At 36.7% G+C, this 22,662-nt stretch overlaps 2 protein-coding genes across 3 annotated transcripts in view; one reads left to right on the forward strand and one right to left on the reverse strand.

Annotated features, from left to right (window-relative positions):
- Nucleotides 1-1,964: 1,964 nt before the first annotated feature.
- THNSL1 (threonine synthase like 1) lies at nt 1,965-15,294 on the reverse strand. 2 transcript variants are annotated; one of them, XM_059404159.1, is made up of 3 exons: nt 15,213-15,294; nt 8,797-8,969; nt 1,965-7,577 (listed from the first exon to the last, which is right to left on the reverse strand). In XM_059404159.1, the coding sequence occupies exon 3, from the start codon at nt 7,529-7,531 to the stop codon at nt 5,300-5,302; it is 2,232 nt and encodes a 743-aa protein (XP_059260142.1). In that variant the 5' UTR covers nt 7,532-7,577; nt 8,797-8,969; nt 15,213-15,294; the 3' UTR covers nt 1,965-5,299. The 2 variants fall into 2 exon arrangements, with proteins under 2 accessions (XP_059260142.1, XP_059260141.1); XM_059404158.1 differs by lacking the exon at nt 15,213-15,294 and adding an exon at nt 14,935-15,166.
- Nucleotides 15,295-15,617: 323 nt separating this feature from the next.
- Nucleotides 15,618-22,662, forward strand: part of ENKUR (enkurin, TRPC channel interacting protein) — a 24,248-nt gene continuing 17,203 nt past the window's right edge. The window contains exon 1 of the mRNA XM_059404160.1: nt 15,618-15,877. Coding sequence (XP_059260143.1) covers nt 15,801-15,877 — 77 coding nt within the window. The 5' untranslated portion in view covers nt 15,618-15,800. The remainder of the gene's footprint in view (nt 15,878-22,662) is intronic.

Genomic DNA, 22,662 nt, shown 5'->3' on the forward strand with positions numbered 1-22,662 from the left:
TACATTATAGTTTTAAATCTGCTGCCCTAGTGATACACCACCTACATTCTGAATTTAGTAGACCACCATTTTCATTCATTTCATTCTAGCATTCCTGATCAAGGGCATATACTCTCAGCTGAGGAATTAGTTCCCAACTCACTACAGAATAGTCCAACTTACACAGAAGTTATTTATATAGCAATTTGATTACAAAGAGGAGTTAGTTATTGACTAATGCCAATGATCATTGCTTTCCAAAGAGTGAGGCAAGTTATAAGTATTCTCCATCCACAACATATAGAAAAACCGAGGCAAAGGAAAATCAAGCATCCAGAAAAGACCAAATTTGAGGAAGATATAGTATCTTTTGGTAAGCATTTTGGTAATCACTACACTGTGACTACAAAAGAAATTCGAAGATGAATCCCCCTCTCCCAAAGAGTTCATAGATCTGTACTGACACCCTCATAAGCTATGGAGATCAGAAACTTCCTCTTGCCAGCTAATATCACCACCCACACCCCATCACTTACAAGTCCAAGGCCAGCTTATTTAGCCTTCTCTTTCCTCAGTCCCTAATTCCATGAACACTATTCTTAAATATTATGCAGCTTACCAATATTTATAATCAATATTTTAACAGAGACTGGCAGTAATTAAAATTAGGTAAAAGAAATGTGAATCCAATTTTGAGACAGATGAAGGAAAAACAGATGTACTAGACATAATATTTTTTGAAACTCAAATCAAAATCAAACCTTATATTAACTTCAGGTCCTACCAGATAAGTCTCCTTTTTACTTGATGAAGGAGAAGACAGATATCTTGGGTAACAGGACAGAATATTCACATCTCAAAGAACTAAAATAAAAAGAAAAATTTTCCATAATACTATTTATTCAGTAAGAACATGAGATGAGTGCTGTGCACAAAACAAAATATTTTGAAACATAGAAGTCTTCAAATTTTAAGGAAAATGACATACAAGCACATGAATTGCCAGTCTGGGGCATATGCTATCAAGTACACCCCAAACAGTATTTTTTACATGGCTTCAAAGAAAACCTATTGTTGCACAAAATTAGATTAGATTTTAATGTTACCACAAACACAAAAAGCCTGGTTTCTCTGAGAAAAAATTAGCTAAAAATTAACGTGTTAATATTTGCACCATAAAGAGTGCCAAGAATATACCTTTTAATCAAAAAAATTAACTTCTAGCTGTTCAAAATGGCTCCTAGAGGCTCTTCTCTTTTTTTCGGCATTACTCATGAGCTCTAGAATATTGATTTTAAAGTTTCCATTTTGAGAAATAGTAACAAAGCATTTGTTTAAAAAGCCTTGCAAGGATACCATCAATCCTTCTATGGGAGAATATTAAATTGACTAATTTTAGGACTCACTCACCAAATATGAGAATTTACTTAAAACAATTCATTGAGGATTTAAATAATTTACGTTATAAACTCTTCTAATATTCATGAATGAAATTCAACCTGCCACTAGCAAGTCTGTGTTTCATAGACCACTAAACTCTCAATAAAGTCTATAGCAATAAACTTCGTGTCACATCTGTACAAGTAACTTCAATGCAGTGACTCCAGACAAGTACCATCGCCACTTAGATGAAGAAAGTCTTTGAGATCTCAGAAAGAGGTAAGAGTGTGAAAACAAAAATAGCCAAATTGACTAATGCGCCCTTCTGTAGGAAGCAAACTCAACTTTTTGCTGGAGAGCGGTCGTGAAAATATTGCCAATTGATGAGAATATTGCTAGACATTATGTTGACTTGGTTTCTTGTCTCTGATGGGTCCCTTTTGCTTGACACTGGTGACTTTCTTGGTTGGCTCTCCTGTCTTGAATCAGAGGAGCTTATGCTAACTTTGATTTTAAAAGAGCCTATTTTGTTTTTAAAGTCTGAAGAGATAAAATGTATGATTTTAATAGTTGGAGTGCACAGAGAGGCCCACACAAATTACCTATTTCATATGCAGATTTTATTTCAATTTCCTGGATTGGGACAAAAACTGTACTATTTATGTTTTTACAGGTTTGCGGTTCACAGGAAAATAGCCTTTTTAAGAAAACTGACATTAAGTAGTTTGAATTATGAAAGGTTTATAAATTATTTAATGGATTGAAACAGTATTTGCCATAAGTGATTGGTATTCAGAGTGAATTGTTATTACAATCCAACAAAAACCTCATACAAAACAATTTATTGCTTTCCACCATCTACTTTGATGGAAGCCTATTTTAGGATTTCCATGAATATATAATTTTAAAATCCAATTTTTCTCAAAAATCTTAAATTTGCTATATTTATGACATTATCAAGTAATTTCTAAAAGATAGTTAAAGCTAGATAATGATAGCCTGAAATTTAATAACTAACATTTTTTCATTTCATAGACAAAGCACAGGTTTTTTTTTTTAATAACGCCAAGATATGAAACCTATTTTTACACATCGGAAAGAAGCACAAATGTTCCAAAGTCCATATTCACTAGTCTTCAACACAAATTTTACAAAACAGTACACCTACTACATAGAACAGATAAAAATGAGACAACCTAGATGTCCACTAACTTAAAACTGTAGCATCCATACACTGTAATATTATATACATATAATAATAATAAATTAATGAACTGTGGCTCCACTCATCCTCATGGATGGATTTTAACGGTTTTGAGCAAAATATAGTGTCATGGAAAAATATACAGTGTGACTCCACTTACATAAGATTCAAAAAGAGGCAAAACTAAGCAATAAAAAAAATTATAAAAACAAAGGAGAATGTCTCCCGGAGGGTATGTGCTATGGTGAGTGCTGTGAACTGTGTAAACCTGTACCCCTGGGGATAAAAATACATTATATGTTTATAAAAAATAAAAATTAAGAAAAACAAAACAAAACAAAAACAAAACGGAGAATGATGAAAATTTAGGACCGTGGTTACCTCGGAGGGGAGAGAAGTGCACGTGATCAAGAGGAGAGCGCGTGGCTATCAGAGATGTGAGTAACGTTCTACTCTTAGAGCAAGGTGGTGAGTACACGGGTGTTTGTTTTATTACCCCTCCTTACACTGTACACATACTTTCCGCACTGGAGAAAATGAGGCATGACAATGGTGACGGTATAGACGACTCTTTGAAAAGCACTGATCTTGAGGATAAAGGAATAAAAGAGTAGATGGGAAGAAATGTGAACGTTTTCAGAGATTTTGTTTTGCTCTTGTTGAAGACATGAAGGGAGCATCTGAAAGACAGAAAGGTTCCAGCAGAGGGGAGAGGCTGAAGCAACCGCACACGTGAAGGTTTGTCTGCCTGTGAAAGGAGGCGCAGCCCAACTCATTCAGGCAGAGGGCAACAGGGACAGCTACGGATAATGGGCACAGATGTACACAGTTGATGATGGAAACGAAGTTCACCAGATATGGTGCTCGCTCCTCCTCAGTGAGGCTGAGAGGGGAAAGGCAGAGCTGGCTTTGAGAGGAAATGAGGGTATCAAGTGACAGTTGGGGGCAGTGAGACGTAACAACTGACCACAGATAAATGCAGGTGCTCCCTTGGGCTCACCTTCTATGATTCCCTGGCCTCTGTCTAAAACATGTTTTCCCTTTCTTTTCACCTAGAAAATCTCCCCATCCTTCAAGGCTTCACCTCAGGTTCTACGTCCTTTGTGAAACCTGTTTTATTCCACGGCCATCTTTTCCTTCCCCTTTTAATCCTTACAGAACTTAACTATCACTCGTTTTGTACTTACTCATAAACTATCTTACAGTAACTCTTTCGTATTGTACATGGCTTCATTTTTGTGTGTGTGGTTTCCCTAGCTACAGTTCTTGAGACAGAAATAACTTTTTTTTTTTTTTTTAGCACTGTGCTCCCCCTCTCAGAAAAATAGTGCAGTCTCTTACAGTAAACATTTAGCTGTTCATTGTTCCATTTTTAAAGTATGTCATCTACTTAAACAGATACTCTTAAAAGCAAAAGGAAAAAAAAAAGAAAACCAAGAAGACAGGAAGAACTGAATTGAACCCTCCATGATTTTCTTGTCCCTGCTTCTGGTTTTCAATTTTTGGTTTTAGAACTTACTCTGGAGAAGCCAAACCACATCCAATGTTAACACAAAATCAGTTTGATTTTTAGTATTTTTTAAACCAATTGTTTCTGCTCATTAAACCATTAAAATTTTTTCTTTACAACTTTTAGTATGTTTCTTCATGGAGGTAGTTCCTCCATGAACTAGAAAATGAAGCAGGATATTATCAGCAAAGACAAATTATGTTAGGAATGCCATCTTGTGGTTGAGGGTAGTCCATTACATTAAAAATCCTCTGAGTAACAATCTTTAATTCTGAAAAAAAATATCCAGTAAATTCACAAAGGTAAATCATGGTTAAAATTAGTATTACTACAAGGAAAGAAAAGCTAGATAGATATGTGTGTTTTCAATTTTGTGTGACTTCAGTTGCCAAAAAAGACAATGTTCATCGAAGAGAGAGACCACAGACAAATTACACAGGAATGGACTCCAAATAATATAGAAAAACTGCTACCTATACTATAAATATACATAAGACTATTGAAGTACTCTGAATTTTGGAACACTTTTCTCATGGAATAGATAATTTTACTTCTATATCCACCACTAAGTAGTTATGTTGATGATTATATCCTAGATTTAAATTATGTGTTTTGATTTTCAAAATACATCACCCTAAGTACAACCATCCAAAGGGGATGGAGGAAAGAACAGAGCACTTATCTAATTTGGATGGTGCAGGACGCGTATAATTAGTTGTAGTCCACAATGGGACTTGGAAGAGAGGTAAAAACACTGGCCCTGTCTTAGATGAACTTGCTTCTTCTTCCATACAAGACAGCCATTTGAATGATAAATCATCTTTCTAGTCAACAGAAAACCAGTAGTGGTTACAGATGTATTCCTTAACAACTATGCTTAAATGTTCTAATTGCCAAGTTGAATACCAGATATTCTGATCCATTTCAAAGTAGGGATGAGGACGTGAAAACTGATAAATCCCTCACGAGGGCAAAACACAGCCCAACACAAAGATCCATGCACTATGCTACCATTTTGACTTCCAGATTATAAGGTTCCGAGGAGCATGTGCGGGTACAATGTTCAGTTACAGAGATCAGGTTACTTGAAATTCCAAAAGATAATGGATCTACATGTAGATATATTTACTGAAAAATGAAAATGCTATTGTACTGCAGATCAATGTCTGGGATTTATTTTTGCACGCCTATCACCAGGAAAAAAATTTTTTTTACTCAAAACATCGTTATACAAATTGGTTTTGTATCAGTTTTTCCACCTGATTCTTCAGGACATTGACATCCGCTGCACAGACCTGGTACTCCATCTTCTCTTGCTGTTTCATTCTCCCTAATAAGGCTTCATGCGGCGGAGGCAACGCATTGTAGGAACTCAGTAAATAAAGCTGACTTGATGAAGCCTGGTTGATTTCTTTAATCTTTAAAGCCTGCATGATAGCAGGTGCAAACTTCAAGTAATGAGCCGTCGATGAGACGATCACTGGGCAAGTTTTGTCTTGCGTTCTGTCTGCAACCACTTTTGCAACAGCAGTGTGTGGGTCCAGAATATACCCTGAAGTGTTGTAGGTGGAACGGATGGCTGCCAGGCACTCTCCCTCGGAGCACCAGTCAGCGACAAAATCCTGCTGCAGTCTGTCCATCAGCATCTTCTCTATCTGGAAGTGATGCTGCTCTTCGAGCTGATTAAATAATTTTGTCATTAACTCGCCGTCTTTCTCAGCCATCAAGTGCAAATGTCGTTCCAGGTTTGAAGCTTTAAGAATATCGATTGCTGGTGAAAAGGTTTGTGTTAGTTTTCTTTCCCTTAGATCGTAGTGTCCTGTTTTTATAAAATCAGTCAAAACGTGGTTCTGATTAGAGGCACAAATAAATTTGCGAATAGGGATTCCCATCATTTTGGCATACACTGCTGCTAAAATGTTACCGAAGTTTCCTGTGGGAATACAGACATCGACCGGGCTTCCAAAGGAAATAAATCCTTGGCTAACAAGATCAAGATATGCAGAAGCATGATAAACTACTTGGGGAAGCAGTCGGCCCCAGTTTATGGAATTAGCTGAACTTAAGACTGTTCCATATTCCATAATAAGAAAGCCAGTAAAATCAGAATCTCTAAAAATTCCTTTGACGGCTGTCTGGCAAAAATCGAAATTGGACTTGACGCCCACTGCCCATCCATTTTCTTTCTGACTGCCAATTATTTGTGCTTTCTGAAAGTCACTTACACCGTTCTCGGGAAAAAATGTGGCCACAGCTATTCTCCGCTTATCATTCTTACTAATACGGCTAAAACCGTTTAAGACCGCGCTCCCGGTGTCTCCGGAAGTAGCTACAAGGATCATATAGTTGCAACTTGGCGGAATACAGTGTGCAAAAAGATGAGGCATGAGCTGCAAAGACAAATCTTTAAATGACCCTGTGGGTCCGTGAAACAACTCCAGGATGAACTGGTTGCCTGAGAGGTGCCTGACGGGGGCAATTTTTGAGCAGGCGAAGTTTTCCCCATAAGCAGCCTCGATCATTTCTCCCAGTCTGGCGGCAGGTACGTCAGCGGGGTGGATACACTTTTCCAGAAGGATCTGGGCCCTTTCTATGTAGGTGGCTCCTACGAGGCTTTTCCACTCCCCGCAGCTTAATTTCGGAAACTCTTTCTCAGGGACAAAGAGTCCACCATCAGAAGCTAACCCCTCGATCACTGCTTCGCTGAAGAATTTTGTTGAAACCTTCCGTTCATTGTCTTTGGGCCAAATGTGTCTCGTGGAAACGAACGTTTCTGAGTCCACATCTTGGTACCGTTTGACTGCACAGAGCACTTTGTTGGCGACCTCCTCTGGGGAAGCCCCACTTTCACAGAAAACCCGGGTGTCATACCACTTCTTATAATATTGTCTTCTAAACTTCAGTAAGTCTTTCATAGGTGTTCCAGCATCCTGACCTACAATCCTATCGATTTTCATTAATTTTAAGCGGCTGACTATATCTATCAGAGGTACATCCAGGTATACAATTATCCCATTTTTCTTCAGATGCCACATGCTAGCATCGTGCATTGGATTGGACCCCGTAAGGGAAATCACACTTCCAGATGTAGAGAAGTTTAACACGGCTTTTCCTTCCTCTTCTAAAAATTGCTCGTTACCAACATCCTGTAATTTTTCAGACACACTCATATTCCAGGTTTTTTCAAGGATATCATCATCCACATCTATGACACAACAACCTAGTTTCTGACCTATTATTCTGCCTACTGTTGTTTTCCCAGCGCCAGGCGGTCCCATCAGGATAATATTTTTGTCTCCAACAAGAGAGTGGGTTGAGTGCCACGACTTCCTGAATTCTGCAAGTGCAAAGGTTCTTGAAAGAAACAGCTGCACATGTTTATCCGTTCTAACATGTATTCTAGAAAAACATTTCTGGGCTATTTGTTTCAGATGCGGACATCGGTTAAAGTGCAGCATTCTCTTCACTTTTCTGCCCAAGTTAACCTAAAAACTGGCTTTAGCCCTTTTCAAAACATAAAAACAAAAAAGACATTTGGTTACTAATTTCAACAAACTTAAAATCCCAAATAGGACTAAAAATAACCACGTCCATGGTACATAAACTGTTCAGAAATCTTTCATATGTATGGGATATTTTTTAAAGTATTCAAACCCAAATTCTCATATGTTACATATTATCCTTTTAATAATCTTTTCAATCTCAAGCCCGAATAATCAAAACATTAAAAAATTACAACTATAAAGCATGCTTTATTCAGAAAATGCCATATCATAGATGCTTTTTTAAAAAAACCATACAAATCAGATTAGTATTTCTTTTCCCATAATGAAAATTGTTTCTTGGTTTATAACCCATGTAAACAAGGATTATTTGGAATGCTATTTACTTACAATTCATAAAAGCTGAACAATATTCCTTATATTTAATTTCTTTTAGTTTTACTAACATGCTGACAGACTATCATGCTACTCAGAAATTTCTCATAAAATTCACAACAGGAAAGTAGAATATTTGCTTATAAGATGCTTAAATAACTTTTCAAACTATAGGGCGAAGGTATGGCATTTTCTTTCTCATGTGCCTTTTATAAGCATACTGTAAGGGATCATCCTTAGATATATTTCATATTGAAGGCCTTTTTAAAAAAATCTAAAATGAAAGGTAGAATATTATGCAAATAGTTAAGAAAATTGATAATCAACAACAAAGTCAAAGGTTACATGTCTATAGCCTTATCTGTCTGAAACTGTCACTTTTGTTTCCGTCCTCTAAACATTATCAGTGGAGACATGTAATGCAAATGCCAAACTCTACAGTGACAGCAATTAAAAAAAAAAACAAACTCAAAAAGGTTTCCAATGATGAGAGGAAATAATTATTCTGACCTCCAAAGAACCTCTGCAATTCCCCCATATTGCTCAAATACCTGTCTTTGGAAATGTACTCACCATTAAAACACAAACTATGCCAGGCAAGTCAAAGTCTTAGTCATACATAAAATGCAATTTAGTAACTGTTGCAATGTTCATTCAAATTGACTAAAGGAACTCCACAGACATGTGGTGGAGCTTTTCACATGTTCTGCAACTAAGCCATGTTAAATATCAGATGGTATGCTCAAACACATTCCGAAAACTTTCAATGACTACTCTATCTGTGCTACTGTGTTCTATAATTAAACATTTAAACCATTTTAAAACTAACACTAAATTTAACTTACAAGTTAGATTAGAACTGTCAAGAGAAGGAATACATTTCCTTATCTGGCTTTTCAGCTTGTATGTGCTGTGCTTAATTCCCACTGACTTGTAAACCATATGACACACAGGAACCAATCTCTGATGAAGAGTTTTTTGATGCTGAGGGAAAGTCAATCTTTGCAAAGAATGGAGTCTACAACAGAAAAATTTTCAAATTAATCATTACCGCATACAATGTTACAAAATTCCACACATAGACTGTTCTATTATTAAAATACCCACCTGAAAGATTTAAAGTCTAGAGAAAGAATGAATTGACTCTTTTCATGTTTCCCCAAATCTATTATTAAAAGATTAAGATAGATTAAGATATACTGTTTTTTTTTTAACATCTGTGTCTTATAATGGAAAAGAAATTTCATTAAACAGTATTGAAGGAGCTTCTTCCACCAAGCAATATGAAAGACAGTAATATAACCAAATAAGAGCAAATATAAAATCTCTCACAATGACACCTGAAATTTTAATTACTTAACTGGACGTTTAGTGATGAGAGAAAAATTTAAATCAGTGGACTAAAGCTATGAAATGGGTGAATTACTCTTGTAGGTTTTTTGTTTTTTTTTTTTTTTAAGATTTTATTTATTTATCTGACAGAGAGAGATCACAAGTAGACAGAGCAGCAGGCAGGGAGAGGGGGAAGCAGGTTCCCTGATGAGCAGAGAGCCTGATGCGGGGCTTGATCCCAGGACCCTGAGATCATGACCTGAGCCGAAGGCAGAGGCTTAACTCACTGGGCTGCCCAGGCGCCCCTCTTGTAGGTTGTTTTATCTATCTGAGTCACTACATGATTTGTATGTAATAATATTTACCGTAAAAAAGCACAAAGAAAGTGTCTGCTAAACACAAATATCCCTGTCTATTTAATTGAGTTTATAATAAATTCAAAACACATATCAAAGTGGTTGGCGCATAAGAGTATTCTCATATATAGTCATATTATTATCACTCAATGACAATGGACCAAAAACATTTAAATTGAATCAGAATATCTAGACTCAAGGCTAGGTGTATTTTTTCATGATTTGGTTAGTTTATAAGCCTTCAGAAAAATATGGGTACTTACCATGAATCAAGAACTGTTTTGCTATATACAGTCTAATTCTTTCCCTGCCATAAACCAAGGATCAGAGAAGTATACACTTGAACCATATCAGTAATGTCTTTTATTAAACTATATTCTAGTATAGTACTTTAATACCAGCTAGTTTTCTTGGAGGAAGGGGAACACTTTCTAAAAAACACCTGATTCACATGCTATTCAGGAGTGTGTGCTCTTTTTTAGTTCCCAGTGCATACCTTTCTACTGTCTGTATTAGCGATAATTGTAGTATTAACCTGAACAGCTGGTTGGTTTTTCTGGACATTGAATTTTTTAACTGATCTTTTTCACTTTGTGTTGGTTGCTACAATGTTTACCATCAATTCCATTAAAAGCAGAAGACTGTAACACAAACATTATGCATTCTTTGTCTTATCTTTTATAATCTTAGTTTTCCTTTATTTTGTATGAATTAGAAATAGAAAATTATGACAGTTTAATTTAATTTAGTATATCATTTTACAAAATCTTCCTGAAAATAGAATTTAGTTGTTAAAGGGCTATAATATGTAACAAATATTGCCATTTTTTAAGAAAAATAAAGATGAATTCTACTTTAAGTAACATACTAAATTTTGTTTCATAACATTTTAGCCACAAATTAATTTTAAGGCTTCAACATCCACTGTAAGCAAACCAAAAGACAAGATGGAATAATATCTGCATATGTAACTTTCATCTAGAAACTAAGTCTTTACTTAGGAGGTAATACACTTAATTCCCATTATACATGGTATTATATTCTTTTTTTAAATTTTTTAAAAAAAGATTTTACTTATTTATTTGTCAGAGGGACAGAGAGAGTCAGGCAGGCAGAGTGGCCGGCAGAGGCAGAGGGAGAGGCAGGTCTTCCTGTGGAGCAAGGAGCCCGATGTGGGACTTGATCCCAGGACCCTGGGATCATGACCTGAGCCTAAGGCAGAGGCTTTAACCCATGGAACCACAGAGGCACCGCTCATGGTGTTATGTTCTATAAAGTCATCATGAATACTGAACTAGTGAACAGTGAATATTCCCATTACTCCTAGGGGAAATACAGGGTTAGGTTTTTGTGAGCCTCAGGTCACATTTTTTACCAACTGATCAATACATAGGCTTGTTTTATGTGTTTCTCTTTAAAGTCATTTTATATTTTTTGCATTATATTATATTAGTAATTAACTCACCATTGAACAGCCAAGAGCACTCTAACTTATGCCTGAATGAAGCTTATCTAACACAGATTCTATCTGTAAGGCATATTATAGCCTTATTACCTTAGGAACACTAGGCAGCACCTAGTCAGCAACCTAGGCCATTTTAAACAACAAAGCCACCAACCAGAGGCACAAAAATGTGAGAAGTGTGGCACTAATGAGAATGGGAGAAGGACACTTGTTTACAGTATCTGAGCTGAAACAGCAAGGCAGAGCACCATCCTGCTTGACCACATTTTAGAGCACATACATCAGGAGACTCCTATCTTTCCCCACCGTGCGTGTGCGTCCATGAATGAATGCACAAGTTCTGCAAGTATTAATTTGGGCTTATAAATAAATAAATAAATTTTAGTGAGTAGAATTCACAAATATGGAACTTCTGAAAAGTGAGCATCAACTGCATACCATTTTCCTTTACGATTCAAAGCCATGTTATTAAGCTTTTTCATTTACTTATATTTTAGTATGTATTTTAGTCTAGTGGTCATGAATAAGCAATTTTTCCTCAGCCAAAGGACAAAACTTTTTCAAATTAAGTGGAAGTCAACCACAGGAGTCAGAAAACAAAAACAGTACTTAAAGACCAAATGTCTTGGCCATAAAGTACTCAGGTTTTACTGTATCGATGTTCTCAACTACTTTTTGCAGAGTCAAGTTCTTCATGAAAACATTTTAGTTATACACTCTAATTCCTCAGAGGTTGGAAGATCTGCACAACTCCATTATACACGAATGCTTTTTAAATAGGTTTTCCTACTGATCACTTATAGTGGGGTTTTTTGATTCCCTAATTGCAATGGATACTTTTTAGACATAATAGACACTGTCTTTCTAACAGACAAATGAAGAGGTTGTCAGTTTCACAGCAAAAATTTTAAAAAACAAAACCAGAATGTCCACATGTACAAAAGAATTCAAGTACTCTTTGATCTCATGGTACAAAATTTAACAATTTTACTTTGGGAAGCTGATCAAAACTGAATAATGAATTCAAGAAAAAAAAAGTACAGAAATCACTTTTTAAGTCACTTTTAAATTATTTCCTATGACTGCTAATAAACTTACATTTTTAAACCAGAAATTCCTATTAATTTTCAACAACTTATTTACAGTGATGTTTTCTCAAGGACACCACTAGATGATTGCTAATCATCTAAAGTCATACCTATTATCAAAGTTTACTTCCAAAATGGTCCAGAAGATTTCCATTATAAAATTACCTAGTTTCCGATTCCTTTGGGAAATTATCCAAATCCTATTTAGTCAGGATGATTTAGCATGTCATCCATTTAAAATATTTGCAACATACTATTTAAAAATTATTTCATGATGAGAACTGGCTGTGGTTCACTGAACTTTTGAAAATATTTATGCCATGATTATGCTTGTCACCCTATATTAATGCAATCTAAATTTCTCAGAAGAATGACTAAATCTAGTCCATTATCTTATGAAGATTTGCTGATATATTTTTAAAAATTCTTAAAAATGACTATTTTGACAGCGAGATATTGTTTTCCAATACATAATAAAAAATGCAAATTTCCTAGAACATAAACTAACCAGGGGAGGTAAAGTTCTGCTGCTCTGGACTATTAAGCAAAAATCTTCTCAACACGCCTTTTGGTCAGTCAGCTATGTGAAGAGGAACCACAGACTCCAGTGTCCTGTTGTAATCAGAGAGATCTTACAATCAAAGGTAGAGTTTCCAAGTTTATCACTCATCTTTGCCCCTATCTTAGTGTCAAAGCTGATTAAGTCTTTCCTGTTGCTCGCCTTTTGCTATTAGAGATCCTCCTAATGGTCTTGAGTATTTAATTCAAAAGACTTTTTAAGTACCCTTTTTAATTCTCTAACTTAAAAATACATTATAAAGAATATCTCTTATTCAGGGTTAGTTTTCCTCCTAGTTGTCTTTTTACTATTCCTACCTAATCTCATTTTATTCATCTAAGTAAATTAGAATTAATCCCAAGCAAAAAACTCTAACTTGTACGTACAACCATTTATAGCAGGGGTCTGTGCAAAACCACAGGCCAAATCTCTGCAAAATTATAACCACCCTTTTTGTAAATTAAGTTTCATGAGAACACAACTTTGCTTATTTATTTGTTCATCTGTTCTGTATTGTCTTTGGCTGCTCTTGATCCACAACAGTAGAGCTGAGCAGTTTTGACCAAAACCATTTGGCCTGCAAAGGCCTAAAATATTTATTGCCAAGCCCTTTACAGAAAAAGTTCGTGATCTCTGTCAGTATACCAATACTAATTCCCTGTGGGCATACTGGACATAGACATTTCCTTGAACAGTACTGTCATTTTAAGGGAATTATAAAAATTAGAAATATATTTTTGTAAACATGCTTTCAAAAGGCAATCAGAATTATAGATCAGGTATCTAAGGAAAAAAGTTCCTTTCTAAATGATTTAACAACTTCATCATGACTGGAAACTAAATTTACCATAGGGAGGAGATCATAAATTGGTATTTTTAAAACCACAATAAATATACTACTGACAACAGTGAAATTACTGTATTCAGTAACGCCATAAAGTCAAGACCAGCTGAGGTTGGTTGGGACTTACTAATTGGAGAAATCATGCTTTGCCCTTACTGGCTCTTTTAGGAACTGATTAATATGAAACGTCCCAAAATGTTTATTCTTCATGAGAATATGTATAAGCTTTGGCCAATGACCACCCACTAGGTAAACGGTATTATCATTATGAGTCCTTAGTTCAAATCTTAGCATGTATAAAGAAAATCTTCCTCTATACATGTTAAGCAAAAACAAAATACCTCCCCAAAACATAAACTAGTCAAAAGGGAAAGGAAAATGACAAAGTGGTATATACATTAAAAAATGTTTTGAAAAGTAAGATCTGATGTGAAGACCCGGAACACCATCTCCAACGTGCCATTCATCTGAAATAAAATGCTCAAAGTCTGGGATAAAAATAAAAATCTTACCAACTGGTTAAGAAAAAACTAAATTTATTCTTATTTAATGACATTGGCTAAGAGCCCCAGATGGCAAGGACCCTCACATTCTGCACAGCCTTTTAAGTAGAAGCTAAAAGGTTAATGAAGCCATCCTACTGTTTTTCTCTCTCCACGGAGCACCCTGGCAGTGAGACGACCAAAGCTGGTGTTGGTTTTTATCTTAAACCACCTCTATCCCCTTTGGGCAGTGGCCTCTGTAAGGCTCGTTTGGGCCAATTCCTCTTTCCCAAATATTGCCAAAATGTCTTTTAGAGACTCGGGATGGGGCAAAGGCTTTCGGCGGCCACACGTGCATAAATAGGTACAGGGGACGAGCAGACGGTTCAAAACGGAACAAAACCGCTTCCGAGAAGGCAATTTTCAGAAAGGGACACCATAAACATGGACCCAAATCCAGGGGTCCCTTTAAGAGGTTTCTCCTAGTTTCGGCTGCTTATTTAAAAAGCCTCAAGGCCACAAGTCTGTGGATAAAGAGCGAAGAGGAGGGGCCTGACCACGAGGAACACGGGGCTGAGAGCGGAGAACCGGAGAACGAGGGAGGGCGAGGGGAGGAGGGCGAGGGGAGGACCGCGGCGCGACAGGTGCACGGGGCGGACCCGGCGGACGGCGGGGGCGTGCGTGGGCGCGCGGCGAGCTCCCGACAGCTCGGGGCAGAAGCAGCGGGGAAATGAGCGCAGACACGGTTGAGATGACAACGGAGCAGCGGGCGGGCAGGAACGAGGTGGGGGAAAGGCATGCAATGGGAACGGACCGTTTTCTACAGTTTACCCGTTCTTTCTCCTCAAATCACTCACCCAGAAAATCACACTGGGAAGACGGGGTAAAGGAAAGAAATTGGGGAGGAGCGTCCAGGAGCCGCCAGTGCCGCCTCAGAACGCAGGGCCACACCTCAGGGGCTCACCCACGCTCACCCACAGCCCCGGGCCAAAGCATTCCCTAGGCCTGACCCGCCCCCAACCCCGCGCCCCGGCCACTGCGCCTGCGTCAGTGAAGGCCTGCGCGCCCGCCGCCACACCCACGCGCCGAGCAACCCCACACCGGCCACGTGACTCTCAGTCCCCGCTCCACCTACCAGAATCCTCCGTGCTCCTCAAGCTCCTCCTCACCCGGTCCAGCTCTCCACAGAGTCCTAGCGTCAGGGAGGCCTCAGCGGCTCGCCCCGCCTCCCCCGGGATTGGCGCTTGCGCACAAGAACCTTATTGTGTGACGCGTGCGTCCCCGCCGGCACTTCCGTACTGTCTGTCGTGGGGTCTATGTGTCTCTCCAAATATGCAGAGATAGAAACGCGCGTTTTTAGGAGGATGCCATTCAACTTATTATTCCCAAAGGCACAAATAAACAGTGGTTTCCATATTGAACTCCAGCAGAAAAACTGCAGGGGAAGAGAGGAAACCGTGCTGCCTTCCACTTCCCCGTAGCCTAGCAACTGTTTCCAAGGCAACCACGCCGTCAACAACGCTAAGCAACCCTGCGAGAATTAGAAGGGCTGTTTTCTTCTCAAGAGAGAGCTGCTAAGAAGAGGTCAAAGGGGAGTTAGGTGAAAGAGAGAAACCTTAGTTCTGTGAGAAGACAAAAGTAGGGAAGGAAAGGGGTAACAGTGAAGAAAGAGAGAGATTGGTATAGGGAGAAAAAATATTTTTAAGCAGTCATTTTGGTGGCCATGGATACAACTTGCTTTTCTGAAAGCATTTATAACCTCATACCCATTGACTGGAAGGAGCCTCCCCAGCCTCCTAGGTATGTGGGTAAGCAACGGTTATCACCTGAAACAAGAATAGGGAATAATTATGCCATTTCAGGATTAACTGAGCCTCATATGACGTTGAAAAATAACATAAATTTCTGTCTCAGTGAAGTAGTCTCTGGTGTCATCTTCATAAGGAAGTGGCTGCAAAATCTAGGTATTTCACATCTCACAATTCACAGAGAGGGCCATTTTATTACCCTGGACACCTATTAATACAATATGTAATTGTTTTGTAATTTTCTAATTGTTCGTACATGACGTAGATATAAAATGACGTAAAATTTCTTGTTGCTGTTGAAAAGAAAAAAATCATTTATATTATCCTCTGCTAGGATACTTGTTACTTGGTTTCAGGAGTTCGTTGTTTTATTTCTCTCTACACTACCGCTTCCTCTCTAAAGGGATAGTAGTTACTTGCTTCTGAGATGATTGTCAAGTATAAATTCTTATTTGTTTCTGAAGCTCAGTTTTTCGATTGGTAAAACAAAACAGAAAAGCTTTTAAGTTCTTTTCCAGATCGGATAGCTGGATAGAAGGAAGAGTAGATGGGTGGAGGCTCCCAAAATACGTAATTGAGTTAAAATTTTTACCTAGGTATTAGGACCCCTTAATTTTACCATTATTTCAAAAAGTTAACCCTAAAGTAAATATCTCAGTTACTCTCCTGTGTAGGGGTTTAGAATTTATGTAAATCTATGGGGAGGAAAGAACGTAGCTAGTGCAGAAAATCTTAGTCCTCCTAGTACTTGAAATATTTGCTTTTTTTTTTTTTTTTTTTTTTTACCTTTTGTTCTTTTGCTGATGCAGGTCAAAACCACATTGAAAGAGCAGTAGGATAAAAAGCATGCTCTGAAACCCATTGGTTTGGGAATAATGAATAAAATTTCATTTGTTTTCTGACATGTAAAACGAACTAAATGATCCACATAATCTCTTGTTTCCTTTGAGTAATTACTTGGGGTGCATAACATCATCAAGTGGGCAAATCCTTCCATTTCAAGCCCGGGAGTCTAGTTTTAACAAGAGTAGTACCTGTATTATTTTCCGTTAGCTTCTCGAAATCAAATTGAGCACGGAAAGAGGAATGTAAAGTAAAATGTGATGGCATTGCAGAGTTTATGAGGAGGATGCAAATTAACTATTGCTGAATGAATTTTTGGTAAAAAATTCCTGTATGTTGTACTAGATAAATCTCCTTTGTGTAACCACTGGTAGGTTGTATTTTCTATACAGTACTGAATTTGAACGTTAAGAAATTTTATTAGATATGTGTTTTGTTCACTGGTAAATTAAAGATGTGCCTTTACTATATCTAAGTAATTTTTTCAAGAAATTTCATAGGCACAATCTTTATTCATTTGGCAAGCAATAACTGAGGCCCTATTATGTGTATAACATTGCTCTTGGAGAATGTCTTGGCAAATGTTGGAAGTGACAGCACAAACTCCATGGTTGACTCTGAAGGAATAAGTAGGAAAAAGGAACTCGGGTGAAGGGAATAGAAGGCATCCAAATGTGGTGCCAAAGAACTCTGTTTGTTAGAGTGAGACTATCCAGAACAACCTACACTACAATGACCCTGAAAAGGTTTTAATTTGATAATTAGACCACCAATAAATAAAACCACCAATATATAAACTACCAATATATTAAAAAAAGAACATAACACATTCAACACCTTCCTCTCACCACACTATTTGCGCTGACCCAATCCCCTTACTAATAGTAAGAATTAATCATTAAAAAGAAATGTATTAACCTACAAGACTTATTTGCTTTACTGAGTTGCAAATTCAGCTTCAAAAAAAAGCTCACTGCAGCTCTTTGCAAGATTAGCAAGATGACTGTCCAGCTTTCACAAAGAGGTGCATCCCTCAAAAATTGACTGCATTGTGATCTCCCACACCTCAGACATTACAGTCTCCTTGGGACACTACAGTATAAACATTAACATTTGGACTAACAATAAAATCATATATTATTGGAAACCCTAATGAGAGATGCAGATAACTAAATGAGAACTTAGGAAATGGATATATGTAATGAAAATGGGGTGAAGGTCATCCTCTTTTAGTTGAGCTTAATGAGCTGGAACTCAAGATATAACAGTGTTTTAAAGTCAATGGGAAGCCATGAATCCATTTTCAAAATTTCAGTTGCTTGTGATGCATGAGATGGTTTCCAAGATACTCACCAAATTTGTCACCCTTCTATTGATGGCTCCAGTTACTTGATGTCTCCAATCATTCTGTCTTTCCCTTTTATTTAAGATAATATTCCATGTGTGTACTGGACAGCCCATGGCACCATTATCTCTTCCCTTGCAGCACAACACTTTTATTAATACACTCATTAACATTTTGACATTCATTTCCCTGTCATTGCCTCACATTGAAATTTCCACATGAATTATGACTAAGGTCGGTCTCTACCATTCTATAATTAATGTAACTGATTGTTTTTGATCTAAATTCATTGTTATCTATGGACACCGTTTTGAACTTTGAGTCTTTCGTATATTCTCTCAACCATCCTTCCCAGCTCTGTGACATTTGCAAATCTAGCAAGTATGTCTTTTATATCTCCATCTGCCATTGAACAGGACAAGTACTTGGCACTTTAGTAGGCTACTAGACCCCTCTTTTTTAGGCTGACAGCAATCCTGGTTTTGAGGGTATAATCAGTCATCCATATGCATCCATTAATCAATTCCTATGTCTCTACCTTATCAGTAAGGATAAGAGGCTTTGCTAACATAAAGATGTATATTATTTCTAAGGTACTTGACTGATTTATGAGTCACATAATCTTTTTTTAAAATGATGTTCATTTCAGTGACATGAAACTCCATATTGCTCATTTAGTCATTGCTTCTCTACAGATTTTTAGATGCTTTCCAAAATTGATGTCAGACTCACCATTGATGCATGGTTTTTAAAAATAGGAATATTTAATGTGTAAGCACCCACTAGTTGGCTGTTTTTTTAAGGCTTTTTGGTTTTCATTGATGTTAGCTATGACACGTAGTTAGAATTTCATTTTCAGAGCTCCTCATTCTCTTTGGACTATCCTTCCTTTTATTCAATTTCCATACTGTTGAATCTACATCTTCTGAGGCTTTGCAACATCTCTTTGTTTAAAGTCTAGTTATGTATCTAACTTTGCTAAGCAATCTTGGCTATTATGAAATCTAGGATGACAGAGTCATTTTCTCTTGAGATTCTTATCTCCTTTGCTGACAATTTGTAGCCAATAATTCAATTGGAGAAAGCAGTAGTCCTTTAAAATGAACTTATATTCCAAAGAATGTAAAAAAATATTCCAAAGTCTTTGCTTTTTTTTTTTTTTTAAAGATTTTATTTATGTATTTGACGAGAGATCACAAGTAGGCAGAGAGGCAGGCAGAGAGAGAGAGAGGGAAGCAGGCTCCTGCTGGGCAGAGAGGTCCGACGCGAGGCTCAGTCTCAGGAACCTGAGATCATGACCTGAGCCAAAGGTGAAGGCTTAACCCACTGAGCCACCCAGGCACCTCTAAGTCTTTGCTTTTAGCATAATGAAAGTCTATGTTAAAATACCCATTGTGCCAATATATGGTCTCAGAGTTTTATAACTAGTGTTAGAAATTGTTATTCAGATTTTTTTTTCTTTTTTTTTTTTAATTTTTTATTTTTTATAAACATATATTTTTATCCCCAGGGGTACAGGTCTGTGAATCACCAGGTTTACACACTTCACAGCACTCACCAAATCACATACCCTCCCCAATGTCCATAATCCCACCCCCTTCTCCCAAACCCCCTCCCCCCGGCAACCCTCAGTTTGTTTTGTGAGATTAAGAGTCACTTATGGTTTGTCTCCCTCCCAATCCCATCTTGTTTCTGTTATTCAGATTTTTAATTTGGCTGTCCAGTCTTTGCATACTTCCGTAATAATAACACTTCTTTTCATCTCTTGTAAAGAAAAGAAACTTTACATGTCTAAATATAGAAAGAGATCATGTTAAGTTTTAAAAATCAAGTTATATTTCATACATAAATAGAAATATAGAAAACTCAATTTATTTGGAAAATGGATTGAAGAGATAGAGGAAAAGTCTAATTATTAGTTTCCATCTTTTTTTCTATTTTTGTAATTTGGAAAAGTAAAAAATTGCTCAAATAGCATAATGTGTATTGTTTTGTGTAACAAACAGGCAAGATTTCAGCTCACAAAATAATGTATTAAATCACAAGATTGAAAATTAAAAAGAGCTGAGAGTATATACACTCTTTTCTTACTACAAGGAAAATAATTTTATTAATCAAGAGGTAATATCTGCCAGTTCCAACTTGCAATGAAATTTAAGGCACAAGCTTGGATTGAACATTATTTTCTGAAGGTATCTAATAAACTCATTCAGTTTACACCATAATTAATCCCTATCCATTGAACTCAAGATTGAGGAAAGGTCTTTAAAAGCAAGAAATAATTCAATGTTTCTCCAAACAAATTTATCAACATTAAGTTAGAAGAGAATAAGTTGTTAAAAGTGGTATAGCTGAACTTCTGCTTCCAATCAAATATGGAATTTACCCTCTCACCTTGAACAACTAAAACACTAGGGGGGAAAAAGTGTAAAACAATAGTTTTCAGACAATGGACAATAGGCAGCACAAAGCAGTCATCTCTAAGAGAAGAGAGACAAGCCTCACAATTGCCCAACAATCTTCTTAGAGAGTTTCCAGGCCAAAGTCCAGGGAAGAAGAATTTAAACAAAATCCAGCAGTTCCTTGAGTTAAAGGAGACAGAGTTCAGAGTCTGGGGAAATCAAGGCATGTAGAATTCACAGCACTGAGATACAAAGTACCAGAGAGGAGAGAACTGAAGAGAGAGAGAGAGAGAGCGAGAGAGAGAGAGCTATAGAAATATACAAGAAGATTTTTCTGAAGTCTTGGTTGACAGTACATGTATGCAATGAAACTATGGAGGTCAGAGAAATAACCAACAGAAGGTAGTAGAGTCAGATAAAGTTTGAGTTCCCACCAGCCAAAGTGGAAACACCTCCTAAGGCACAGGGCATTGAGTAGTGCGCTCAAAAGTATATTGCCTCAGTAGTGGAGCCAAATTAGAACTAGACTCAAAGCTCTTCTGGACCCAGAAATATAATGCATAACCAAAAGAAAATTAGTCAATACAAACAAACAAAGAAATGGCATTAATGAGAGAATTAGTAGACAAGACCATTAAAACTATTTTAAATATTCTCCATGTATTCAAAAAGATAGAGGAAAACATGAGCAAGATACAGAGAGAAAGGGAAGGATAAAAAAAGACCAAAAAAAAAAAAAAAAAAAGACCAAAACTGAACTTCTAGACATAAAGGATACCACTTCTAAAATGAAAATGGTCCAATGGATGGGATTAACAGTAGCTAAAACACTGAAGAAAATATTGTTGAATTTGAAGACATAGTAATAGAACAATACAAAATAAAAGAAAAAAACTGAAAAGGAAAACAGTGAATAATGAGTTGCAGACAATATCCAACAGCCTGACATAAGTATAATTAGATTTGCAGGAGAGGAGAGAGATGAGTAAACAGAAAACATATTTGAATAATGGCTAAAATTTGACAAAGTGAATGAAATTTCCAAATCCACAAATACAAGAATCACAATGAGCCCCAAGCAGAAAGAAGAAAAAGGAGAAGGAGGAGGTGGAGGAGAAGACCATACCAAGGGATATTACAATCAAATTTCTTAGAACCAGTAAAATAGAGAAAAACCTCAAAAGCAGCCAAAGGAAAAAGAAACATCACATACAGAAAAAGAAAGATAGCAAATATCTCATCAGAAACAATGGAAGACAGAACTTACAAGGTGCTTAATGCACATGTAAATATTAATTGGAAATTTGGATTTACACAATGAAATAAAGAACACCGGAAATGGGAAATAATATGGTAAACATTAGAAATTATTTTTCTCTTTAAATTTATTTAAAATGTAATTAGCTTTTTACAGGGAAAATAATCACAATGAATTATGAGTCTTATAACACATTGAAGTAAAATATAACAGTGGGAGAAAGGTGGGGGGTAAATGCAAATATTCTTTTGTATGGTTCTTATACTGCATGTGACATGGTATAATGTTACTTGAAGGTAGGCTTTGGTAAATTAAACATGTATATTGTAAAACTTTAGAAAGTCCACAAAATAAAATCAAACAAAAGTAAAAAATAAGACAAAATAAAAAGAGGAAGAATGAACAAAGGGGTATGTAGAAAATAAATAGCAAGATGGAAAATTTAAACAGAAACGTGTTTTTAAAATTACATCAGATATGAATGGTCTAAACAAATAAAAGAGATTTCTTTAGAAAGAATTAAATTTCTGTGTTCCCCATAAAAAGAAAAAACCTTTAAAAATAAAGTCACAAAATAAGTAAAAAGTCAAAGAATGGAAAAACACTGTGTTGCCACAGAGCAAAGGAGTGCTGAAGTGGTTTTATTAATATAAGATAGAGTAGATATTAAACTACAGAGTTGTGTTTTTTCTCTCTCTCTTTTTTAAAATTTTTTCAATTTATTTATTTTCAGAAAAACAGTATTCATTATTTTTTCACCACACCCAGTGTTCCATGCAATCCGTGCCCTCTGTAATAACCCACCACCTGGTACCCAACCTCCCACTCCCCCGCCACTTCAAACCCGTCAGATTGTTTTTCAGAGTCCATAGTCTCTCGTGATTCACCTCCCCTTCCAATTTACCCCAACTCCCTTCTCCTCTCTAACA

Source organism: Mustela nigripes, chromosome 6, assembly GCF_022355385.1.
Source record: "Mustela nigripes isolate SB6536 chromosome 6, MUSNIG.SB6536, whole genome shotgun sequence".
In the NCBI taxonomy this organism is placed as follows: Eukaryota; Metazoa; Chordata; class Mammalia; order Carnivora; family Mustelidae; genus Mustela; species Mustela nigripes.